This window comes from Pavona decussata, unplaced genomic scaffold (assembly GCF_977016875.1).
Source record: "Pavona decussata unplaced genomic scaffold, jaPavDecu1.1 SCAFFOLD_201, whole genome shotgun sequence".
NCBI classification, from domain to species: domain Eukaryota; kingdom Metazoa; phylum Cnidaria; class Anthozoa; order Scleractinia; family Agariciidae; genus Pavona; species Pavona decussata.
In genome coordinates this window covers 379,423-391,529 of record NW_028145609.1, presented here as the reverse complement: position 1 = coordinate 391,529, position 12,107 = coordinate 379,423, and the positions used below count along the sequence as shown (strand labels likewise).

At 36.2% G+C, this 12,107-nt stretch overlaps 1 protein-coding gene across 1 annotated transcript; it reads left to right on the top strand.

Moving 5' to 3' along the window:
• Positions 1-1,923: 1,923 nt before the first annotated feature.
• LOC146461168 (uncharacterized) lies at positions 1,924-8,645 on the top strand. Its single transcript, XM_085087127.1, has 7 exons — positions 1,924-2,021; positions 2,196-2,259; positions 2,375-2,432; positions 4,832-5,126; positions 6,774-6,940; positions 7,424-7,603; positions 7,843-8,645. The coding sequence occupies exons 2-7, from the start codon at positions 2,227-2,229 to the stop codon at positions 7,875-7,877; spliced, it is 768 nt and encodes a 255-aa protein (XP_084943253.1). The 5' UTR covers positions 1,924-2,021; positions 2,196-2,226; the 3' UTR covers positions 7,878-8,645.
• Positions 8,646-12,107: the final 3,462 nt, after the last annotated feature.

Sequence of the window (12,107 nt, the reverse complement as noted above, 5' to 3'; positions counted from 1 at the left end):
GGAAAATTAATCATCTTTGACCCGAAACGTTTTAACAAAGTCCACGTAAAACACACACTTACCGGACCCATCCCTCCCCTCCCCAACCTCAACCTCCCCCTTAATGTATCGGCTTGACTGAAGCCATCGGCTTGCTTTCTTATGACAACGTACGTAGACCACCATTTTGAATAATATTCCAGCACTCTCGTTAAATAGCTCTGACCTTTTCAAAGAATGTGTGTTGATATGTACAAAGCTTAAACTAAGCAGGGCCTATATCTGCCAGTGCCTTTCAATTTGTTCCTTCAAACTTTCAAAGCCATTTACCGTTAATCTAGAGAATCTCAATTAAAAGTCGCTCTTGCAAAAAAAGTAAGGAAAATAAAATAGATGATTAATAAGAAGAAAGAATAAAAACGACAAATTTAGTGTCTTGCTTCTGTATCGATTAGATTCGAATATAACTGCTATTTAAGGTATCGTCATCTGAAAATATTATTTCCATAGATCCTGGTTTTGTTTTCTTTTAAGGTGTTAAAACATCTTAATAAATCTTTTGTAAAGCTTCCGTTTGCAAAAGAAAACAAAACAAGTCCAGCCGAAATATTTCATTTGTGCGACGGTTTATTAATCCCATAAGATTTTTAGTCTAAATTTCACATCTCCTGTCATTGTTTGGCGTAACACCTTGGTTATTTCGTGTCTTGTGACATCAAACTAGGCAAAGACTTTCCATTTGATTTTATCTAAATTGGTTGAAGGGTTGCAGCTTCGAACGCTACTACAGTACGCGCGCCGCCGGGTCTCGAAGGATACCTGAAACAATGGCCCCTGAAATAAAATGGCTCGCTTTGAAGTGCTTCTGGTTTAAAAAAAATGCTTTTGCCTGTTTATGGACACGTACACTTTAAGAACTTATCAGATCTTGAAGCTACTTTCAAAAACACTTAAAGTAGTCTTTCTGAACACCTTTCTTACCCACTGTAACCTTATGAAATAAGATCATGTGGAGTAAACAAAAAAAACAAAAATACAATACACAACAAAAGACGATCCTAAATCCTTGAAAACTGTCAATAGGCGACAAAGCTCCCGTTGGTTGCCAAATTGGAAGGTTTCGTGTGCCCAAATTAGTTTTGCACCTGCAGCTGGTGGCAGTTTCTAATTATAATTCCACATTGGACAAGCGTGCGTTGTGCACAACACAACACGCCATCTAACAGGAGAAACAATTGATAGCTACTTAAATGGGACTTTAGACAGCAATCAATTTACTATTTTGTTTTTAGTTTAAAAGGACAGTTTCCTTATGCCTCTGTATTGTAAATCCTTATTTGAAGAGGCGTCTATTTTTTTTCTGTTTTTTTTTTTTGCTCCAGGGAACTCTGAAAACCTTTTTGTTAGAAAATTACTTTATTATCTTTGTCCTGAACGCAATTCCAAGTTAAGACGAAATTTTTTCATTTTCGTTTAAATAAAGAAATACGAATATCACTAGAAAGAGCACCTTAAACTTAACAACACTGCAAATGAAAGCACGTTAGATATGGAGCGCAGCGCTTAAACCAGTTTCAAAGTTTTGTTACTCGTTTCAACGAATTGGATACACTATACTGTACAAATGATTGTCCGACTTTTGAAGTTTACCGAGCAATATGTTAATCTTCCAGTGAATTTGCTTAATGTCCTTTAAATTGCAAGGCTAGACAACTTTAAGGTGATCTTTCCACTGTTTCGGCGATTATCTTGTTCGAAGTGCAGTGAAAATTTTAGAGACACAGCAATCTTGCTTATTTGATGGTGGCGAAGCTTGTTATGATACTTCTTCAGCCAATCAGGAAAAGGAGGGACAAAAATATCAAGTGTCTCAATTCAGCATGATTTATAATATGTTGGTAAATTCAAATGCAGATGCAAAAAGCTATTATGTCTAAGTTTGTTGCTTATACTAGTGCTGTAACAAAAATGTGCGGGGCACCGTGCAGATCGTAAAACCGTTTTCACTGGACTGGAAAGGCTGGAAATTATTTGCTGAAGAGGTCAGTCTTTGTTCCAGATCTTGTGCTATTATTGAAGGAAATAGAGTAGCTTTTATAAAAATATTTCAGTCTTTACGTTGTCGATAGGAGCTTTCAAATATAATTTAAAAATTCTAGAAACTCGTTAAACGGCCCATTCAGTGTAAAAATTATTTTGTTTTTGTTCGCTTTCAGGTGAAAGCCGGAAAGTAATATTTTGGTCCCAATGGACGTTCTTTTTTGCTTGTGCGCATTCGTGGTAAGTAGTGGATTATTTTTAACACGATGATTAATTTCTACATCTTTAGAATAGGTCTTCATTGTAAACACGTTCTCGATCGCTGTCGATGCTTTTGTTTAATTTTATTGAACAGGTATTTCTCTCTGGACTGGGTTCACTAACTGCTACCACAAATTGCAGCTTCCCTAAAGGTATCGTGGTAATGAACAAATAATCTATTAGTAACAGTATTTAACATTATCGCACTTTTTTGACATTTTAACTTCGTTGTTTTATATCGACAAATAACAGCTCTTTTGTTTGCTTCGGTAATAATACTTCATTTTCGCTCCCGAGGGTTAAAGAAAATTTATTTAAGAACACACACGGTTTAAGCCAGAAATCGAGGACTAAATCAAAATTTTTTAATTTGGAACGAGTGAATAGTGTACCTTTTTCGTAATCCGGTTGCAAATGCGTGCACATTCGACTTGCATTGAGTACTTAAAAATTAGACTACTTAACAGTACTTGTAACAGGAGAGTAGCTATTATTTGTTTAAAGTGTCTTTATCGCTCGTGTTTATTACTGCTCTAATCACTCTTAAAACAAAATATTTTATTTTGTCCGCGAGTAAATTTCACGGAGTGAACTTAGCCAAGAGAAGCGTTTAAACATGGAAAAGGTAGGGAAAAAAGAGCAAATTCAACTACAGATTATGCAAGCCCCGAACATCACACCACCTGCTAATTCTATTGTATTTTCACATCCTTGGCTTGTTTACCCTCTGTTTACTGATATCCTCATTGTTTTGGCACTCATGAAATAAACACTAACTTGTACGCAGCGTTGAAGCATAATTTGTGGTAATTAAACCTTGTTACATGATAGAAAGGCTTTTCCTTGATAAAAACCGCCATATTTTGAAAGGAAGGGCTTGTGTGAAAATTATCCGTGTTTAGTTAATAGTCATGCAGAGTACAAGTGCTTTTTTCAATCGCCCTGCAGAGAATTGAGAAGTCCACATTATATATTCATGAGAAAACCAGTTTCGTGGTTTGATGAAATTAGCATAACCACAACACCACAAAATGCAATTTCTACAACGAAGAAGATTCTGCGCACGACAGAATTTGAAAAACATTTGTCAAGAAATTATAATCTTTTTATTGGAATGTACCAGTATCGCTCTATTGCCAAGTGTTATGATATCTGTCATTTTTTGTCAGAAGTTATCTAGCTATTGCTTAAGTTATCCTGTTTACTTCCTGCAATGATGTTATTGCTAGAACCGGCTAACAATGCTAATTTTTAACAAGCATCTAAGGTGGAAAAGATGATACTGACCCAAAAAGATTTTCTTTACAAGAAGTAAGACGGTGAACTAGCCTCAATTTGCCTGAGCATCGTAAAATTAAAAATCGATATGCCGAGTATTCCCGTTTTTAATTTCCCGTACATTCGCCTGTAATTATGTACGCATTTACTGAACCATTTATAGAGAGGTGCGTGTCGAAAGTCATCCTACACAGCTTGCGGTCAAATACTTACTCATATGTTTACAGAGCAACATGCAGTTTTAGAGACAGATCGGCGGAAAAATCAAAGACGCAAGTCGACGCTTTGTTACTCGAATATATACATCAGTCACACTTCAAGAAAACGATCTTTTGCCGGGCATCTCAAGTTTTTGTTTCTTAAGATATGTTAAGTTTTCAATTAAAAAAAATAACAACAACAACAACAAACGACTTTGAATTTCAGAGTTTTGTACACAAATATTGTATTTCTGCTGTTAGCACTGGCTGTGTTTATTCCTTTCCAAAATGTAGAATTTTATTGCCAGTATGACAAATGGGTAGAGAACGGCCCTTTTAGAGACATATCTCATGGAACTGATCGGCTATATGAAAGGCCTTGCACTTCGACAAATTAATATCTATCTACACGTGGAATTGAGTGGCTATTCAGACTGCACAGACTTAAAATGTTTTTAATGACTTGTTCAATATCTGAAGCGCTATCAAACTTTGCTATATATATTTTTAAGAAATTTATGTTGAAAATTAAGTGCAGTAGATCAACGTTCATTGAATTTGATGTTACCATGACAACCAAATATTGATAGGCACATATTCCTCTTTAATGAGCAAAACCTAACTTTCCTTAAAGCAGCTTTCTTGTTTACTGGTATTGTATTGGAGGATTTTGGGACCAATTTTGTTGCTTTTTCAAATTTTCTTGGAAATACAGAAATCGCGGAAGATTGCGGCCGTTTGGAAATACGACGAAATTTCCACGTCACGCGATATCATCACTCCCTGTCACAGAACATTAAATGAAGGAAATAACCTTGGATGTACTATTCAAGTTTCATGCTCATGCATAGTGTCAATTTTCTTAGCTAGAAGTTATAGAAGAGTTTGGATATGGTTCATTGATTGTTAGTTAATTTCTATGACATCTACGCAATCATTATAATGACTTCGATTAGTGAACTAGTTTTATTAACGATAGAAGTTCAGATACTGTGTAGTTATCAAGTACTGCCCAATAAAATTTCCTGACATCATTACATCACTGATTAAAACATGTATTACTTTGCTTATAGATATATTTGGTGTCCAGATAGAGAGCTGGGAAAATGTTAGAAGCTCAAATTTTTATCTCGATGCTCCGTCAAGTACAACGGTTATTGAGTCACTTAATGTTCCTCTAAACTGGAACCTCGCCAACATTGGAAGGCGGCTTCGAACGTACTTCCTTGCGCCGGAGACTGGGAGCTACATATTCTACCTCGCTTGCGACGACGTTTGTGAGCTAAAACTTAGTGCAGACGAGAAGCTGGAGAATTTGGTGACTCTAATAAATATAAAGTCATATACTGACTACATGGAATGGAACAGGTATCTACATTTGCACAAAGAATTAAAGGCCATCGAACGCTATTTAAACCCGTTGTGAACGCGTTTTAAACGTCTTTTGAACACGATTAAAAGGCGTTTTGAACGCGTTTTGAGCGCGCTTTAAACGCGTTTCTAACGCGCTTTGAACGCGTTTTGGACGGGTTTTGAATACATTTTGAATGCATATTGACGCGTTTTAAAAAGCTTTCTAAATACGTTTTGAACAAGTTTTAAGTTCGTTTTAAACGCGTTTTGAATGCGTTTTAAAGGCGTTTGGAAGGTTTTGAACGCGCTTTAAACGCGTTTGAAACACGTCTTAAAGAGTTTTAAATGGTTTTGAATGCATTTCAAACGCGTTTTGAACGCAATTGAAACGCATTTCGACCTAGTTTTGAACAAAACAACTATAACGGCCTATTCAAAGAGCAAGTCCTTATAGGCAGGGCAAACTTTTTAACTTTTAAACAACTTTTAAAGTTTTAGCAAGCAAAGGTGTACAGGAGACAATACCAACAGTCTAACCTCACTATACCGTGAGGAGATTTTTCAAGCTGAAGATCAGACACATGCAATGAGCACTGCTAGTAACAATCTGTTGGTAATTTTAAGATGCTCGTTGGTAGCCCAGCAGGATTTCGAACCTAGAACCTAGAACCTGCAGTCTCGGAACCCTACCAGCTAGCTAAACAGGGAGGGGAGGGAGGGGGCAGAAATTGATAGAAGCAAATACAATAAACGACTTTTAATTTCTGTAAGGTCATTGAAGTGCGCATTGGAAACAGCAGTTCAGTCTCAAATGAGAAGAACATCCTCCTATGCTAGTGGTCGTCAAAAATTTAATCACAGAACTTTATTTATCATCTTGCTAACAGTTTTAATTTGAGCTTATTTAGGAGAAAAAATATCTAAATATATAAAGTAAAAGCAAAAAATGCTTATTCTGATTTAGGCGTAGATTTTTTTAATTCCGGGTTTTGTTGAAGGAGAAGGAAGCCCTTGGTGTAAGAAGTGTCTATATGTAGTAATGAATTATTCAGGAATTGATGAAATAACGTAATTAACCATTATTGTGCTAAAATTAAAATAAAATCAAAAAATTTATGATCAAAAGTACACTTCTGGGGATTGTGAAGTTTATTGCAGTCAAATCAAACAGTACCTAAACTTTTGCTAACAGGTCACACACTAACTTTACCGGCGATCCTCTCAGGAAGGGAGGTCAGGTTTGAAAGATCTAGCTTGGACGTTTACAGAGAGCAACTATCTTGAGATTTCTTTTTTGCTAAACTTTCCTACCGACTTGTGTTTGATTTTGCTGCTTTGTTCGTTTTGTCTCCTCGGTAGTCCTTTTTTTTCTGCCTTTCTTCTGGGAAACTCTTATCTTTGAGCAAGTTAAAGATATTTATCAAAGAGAAGCAATTGGCAGGAAAGCCATTTTCTCCTGTGTTTGGGCAAGTAAGAAAGCCTGGATTATTGGAGTACAATTCTAACTCATTAGATTCCATTTTCTACAGCTGATTTTAAGAAAGAAAAACACATCGCCAAAAGTAAAGTGATACACTGATTTGCGTAACTCCAACGACCGTATAAGTTTGGGCATAGACGTTTTAGGGCAGACGTTGAGTTTGATACTTCACTTGTTTCTAGTTTGAACTCCAAGGAAGTGAGATTGTCCAAAGGCCATTCATACCTCCTGGAGGCGATTTTGGTTCAGGTTGGAGGAGCATATCACATTACAGTTGGCGTTAAGCTCCCGGATGGAAACGACATTCGACCTGTTAACAATGAATTCCTGGTTAAGTACGCACCACCTGGTAGGAGAAACAGCATTAATACATAAATCTGTTTTATCGGCAGGTTCACGCACATAAGCAAACTGTTTGTTTCCCTAAAAATCTAGCTATTTTACGGTGTCAAGTCCGCAAAGTTACATGATCAGTTGCAACAGAAGTAACGAGCCGAATCTTCGTACGAATTACACTTAAAATGTTTAGTGAAGAAAATATCAAAGTCTTCCTGCATTCAAACTAGAATGTACAATACGTCCCGCGGTTAGGAATAAAATCTCTGAATGTTGAGTATATTAAATTTGAGTGACTCCTATCATCTTTTAAACAATAAAACGATACGGTCTGCTTGAATCGGAAAATAACGGAGTCAAATGTTTTCATCCCATTCGTTTATTTTGCTCCTTTGCTAGCATGCGTAGTCACGCTTATATTTATAAAAGCGTTCTCGCTTTTTGGATTTAGACTTTTCCTTTTCTTTTTTTTTTTTTATTTTCTGTCTTTCCATAGGAGCGTTTGGCGAAGCTCCAATTGGGGAATGGGGATCATGGTCCCAATGCAGCAGGAGCTGTGGAGTGGGAACTCAGTCACGTAACCGCTCATATTGCCCCAACGCTCCGCCTGTATATTGGCAAAGAAATACCACTGATCTTGAAATGCGGGTCTGCCAGCCTATAAGACCCTGTTCAGGTATATCAGTATTTTTTTTTTAATGTTAACTACGAAACGCCATGGCCAATCAATTTTAATGCTCAACAACAATATTATCGAAAAATTCCTCTACTCAAAAGTGTTCTAGTCGGCACTTCCTCACCCTTGGTTATTTCTAGTCATTGACATGTTTTTTCATATTTTACCATTCATCACATTCTTATCGATTTTAACTGTTTGTAAGATAGTTATGCCTAGTTTTGCATTTTTACTCGTAGTTGAAAATGACCACGGAGAGTTCGAAACGTCGTGACTTTTTAGCGTTAACTTTTGTTACAAAAGAAGAAGAAGAAGAAGAAGAAGAAGAAGAAGAAGAAGAAGAAGAAGAAGAAGAAGAATGATTTTTGCGTATCACCTGTTTGCCCAGTATTTGACTTGGATGTTGAGGAACAACAAGGATGTAACTTTGGACCTTGAATATCGTTTGCCTGTTTGCTTGCTTGTTGTTTGAATGAAGAACTGAAAAAATTTCCTGGCAGTATAGTACGGTTACATGACGGGGTTACCTGTGAAACGCGTTGCTGGCCAGTTCATGATCAGTCGTTCGCAAGTGAACTTTGTACCTTCTCTTAACCGAAAGGGTTTTAGCCGCGCGCACGCGCATAACCCACCCTAGCCATAGGTAGCCATACTTCTGTATTAGTAGGCACCGTCCTTAACATTGAGATAGGGACGTATTATGATATACTGGTATTGAGGAATAAAGCGATATCAATTTCGAATTAAAGAAAACTGAAGCAAAAGCTACCATGTAATCTTCTTTCAATTATCCAGAGAAGAAAGACAAGATAGACCAGACAGTCGAAAGAGCACGTGACAAAATTGGCGCGAAAAATTGAGCATTCACACAATGTGACTGGATGTCCTCCAGGAAACAGATCTTTCTGCATAGACATTTTTCTTTTATTCTGGTTACGCTGACTCATTTTATGTTTTTGTAATCGTTTTTCCTCATTTCCATTCCACTTATTTCATAAGTATTTTTATATTGTTTCGTTAATTTATCTCTCTTCAAGTTCATGTTCTCAGATGTTCCATATTCCTGGTCTTATCGACTGCCTCCGAACGATCGCTTTTGAACACGAAAAATTACATGGCGTGTTTCCACGCACGCAATGAAATCCCAAGTTGTTTAACTTTTAAAAGCATATCTTGTGGTTATTTGAGTAATAAATCTGACTGGAGAGGCTCTATCGACTATTCTGTTTTTGTAATTCATTTTCTTTCTTTTTTGATAATTGTCTCCAATTAGTTACATGTTTGTTCTTAGGTTATACAGAGGGGCCTAAGGCCAAGCTCTTTTCATCTTTTATGGGGTACCTGTGGGTGTACAAAGGAAAATATACAACGTAACGTAATCTTTCTTCCTTTCTCTTTTTTAATCATGGACATTTAAAATGTTGAAGGCAGTGAAAAACTATTGACTCTACTAAAAAGAGGACATTAAAATTAGTGAAGGGACCAAGTTTGACGGCCTTATCTTAAAAACCGGCAAAAATTCTGAAAATTCTATCGAAACGTTTGTATTTTGCACGTCTTTGTTTCAACGACTGCAAAATTCTCGAATTTGAAAAACTATTATCTTGGCTATTTTTAATATAAAAACTCTCAACTTTGGCCTTTTCAATAATTTTAAGGTCCTTTTTCCAGCGGCGACAACGCTTTTTGTTCCCTGTTCTATATCAAAAATTTAAATTGCCGGGATAAAGGGCTTAGTTGGGATTGATAAAAAAATAAATATCAAAAAGTGTCACAAATGTTAAAAAAAAAAAAACTCCAGAAGTTTCTGGTATATAACCCTTGTTCAGTTTGGAGAAAACCGTTGAAATACGCCACCGAACACAAGCGCGCAAATGAACAGTACTCCCGGCGAACACATGCATTAAAAGTTACAATTCAAATAACGTAAACTAAAATTGATGTTAAGTCCATCGGGATAAAGTTCTTCTGAGAATAAAATGCACCTTCACAAAGAGAGAATGTATACATTTTAATAATAAAAGTTAATGATAAAAGCATTCGACGTTCGACTTCTGTCTTCATTTTCAATAAAAGGTGACAAAAAAAATGTCAAAGCTTTTTAAAAAGTGACAAGACTGTTTAAGCGGGCCATTTTAAAGGAATATATTTACTGTATTGCAAGAAAGTGCAAAGTGAAATTGTAAGAAAGCCAAGTTCGGTATGTACAAATAAAAAAATATTAAAAAGAAGACACCTTCAAACTCGGGGAAAAGTCGAGGTTGACAATTTTCGAACGTGATCAAGATTAATAATAACGACAGAAAAAAAAAAGAAAAAAAAAACAGAAAGGAAAATAAAATAGGCCATTTATATTCCTTTTTTTTTTCACTTTTGCCGGTTATCGCTCGTTTAAATCGTTTGAAACAATGCCTTATTAAAGGTTGTGTTACATTATGCTAATTATATTTCTTTCACAATGACCTCGAAAATGACCACAAAAGGAGGTCGAATCGCCCTTCGTTTTTATCGCTGATTTTTATCACAAAAATCTATGTTTTGAAATAAATTCCACTGATCCCTAGCGATTTCATTGCATATGGTTTTGGGACACCGCTTTCCCGCAAAGGAAGTTCAGGTGCGATGCCAATATCTAGTGAGGAATACTGACTTAACTGGGAACGGTAAGTTAAAAAAAAATAATAATAATAATCGTAGAAAAATGAATTGAATTGTCATTGCGCCCTAACGCCATCTACCACTACTTCGAACTAACAAAGCGCGTGCATTTATTTTCACTGATTGGTAGTTTTAAATTTGAGATACTTTGTTACGAAATGTACTGACTCCAATCAAATTCCCTCACCGATTCAATATTCTTGTGCAGAAAACTATCACTTCTTTTATAAAAGGATACGGATATTTTGGGAACAACAAACCAAAGATTAATACAGTGAATGAATTCAGAAACACTTTCCTGGCACTACTAATCATGTCACTCTGGTAATTCCAGTTTGAAAGTCAAACACTCAAGCTTATGACGGAACCGTGAATATCTCACTTATTCTAATTATTCCAGCAATTTAATACCGCGTGCGTTGCTTCAGAAGTCAGAAAAGTATGATTAGCCGGGTGAGTGTACTCCTGACAATACAGTGTTTTGTAACTGAATGAGACTTCGTTGGCCAATCGATCGAGAGGCTTATACCATCTATTGACGATGCATAATTCACCTACACTCTTTTTTTTAAAAGAACCTTTTTTGAAAGAACGTTGAGGCTGAGAATAACTAAAATTTAAGAACATACTGAGAACATTACCCAGGCTGAGTATCAGTTAAGAACATTTTTATAACGACCGAATCAAATGCTTTTAAATGAACATTATAAATACGGAGAAAATAATACATGCCGGTAAAAATTCGGTCTACATTGTGCAATTAACACACAACTAATAGGTGTCTTGGTCACGTCCGCATAGATTTATGAAATACTATAAAAGATAACTTAAAAATATCTTAAGGACTTTTCAGGCTCAAATTGCCAAAAATAATAAGAACGTTCAGCCTCAGCCCCAAAATTAGGCGTTCTTACAAAAAAAAAAAAAGGAGTGTTACTTACAACTCAGGCTGTCGAAACGATATCTCCCCTAATGCCTATTTATTTTACCGCCACTTAGAATATGACTCCCGAGAGCTCAAGCCGTTTTTAAAAGTGTTAGCTTCAGAATTATAGAAAACCCTGTAATCAAACCTTCTAGTCTGAAATGCATTGCAAAAAACCAAACAAATATTGTCCTTCATTTTAAGAAAGACTCAAAAGGTGGTATGGTCTTACCTTAAAAAAGTTCGTGTGTTGCAACTTATGCGGTTTTTGGTCTTGAAAACCTCAACAATCAATAAGGAGAAGTCGCCATGCTGTCTTTATAAATCCACACAAGCCTTCCCTAAAGGCTACTGTTTCGCGTTTATCGCAATTTACTGAATGACACATTTGTTACTTTCACTTCCACTAGTATAAACACTCGCTCCTAACATATTGTATTTGATGCGGTTTTCCCTTTGAAAGGCAGCCAAATTAAAGGACAATTTTTTATCTTTGACCCTAAACCTCTTAACAAGGCCCACGTAAAACACACACTTACCGGACAAGTCCCCCCATCCCTCCCCTCCCCAACCGCAACCTCCCCCTTAATGTATCGGCTTGACTGAAGCCATCGGCTTGCTTTCTTATGACAACGTACGTAGACCACTATTTTGAATAATATCCTAGCACTCTCGTTAAATAGCTCTGGTCTTTTCAAAGAATGCGTGTTGATATATACAAAGCTTAAACTAAGCAGGGTCTATATCTGCCAGTGCCTTTCAATTTGTTTCTTCAAACTTTCAAAGCCATTTAACGTTAATCCGGAGATTCTCAATTAAAAGTCGCTCTTGCAAAAAAAGTAAGGAAAATAAAATAGATGATTAATAAGAAGAAAGAATAAAAACGACAAATTTAGTGTCTTGCTTCTATATCGATTAGAT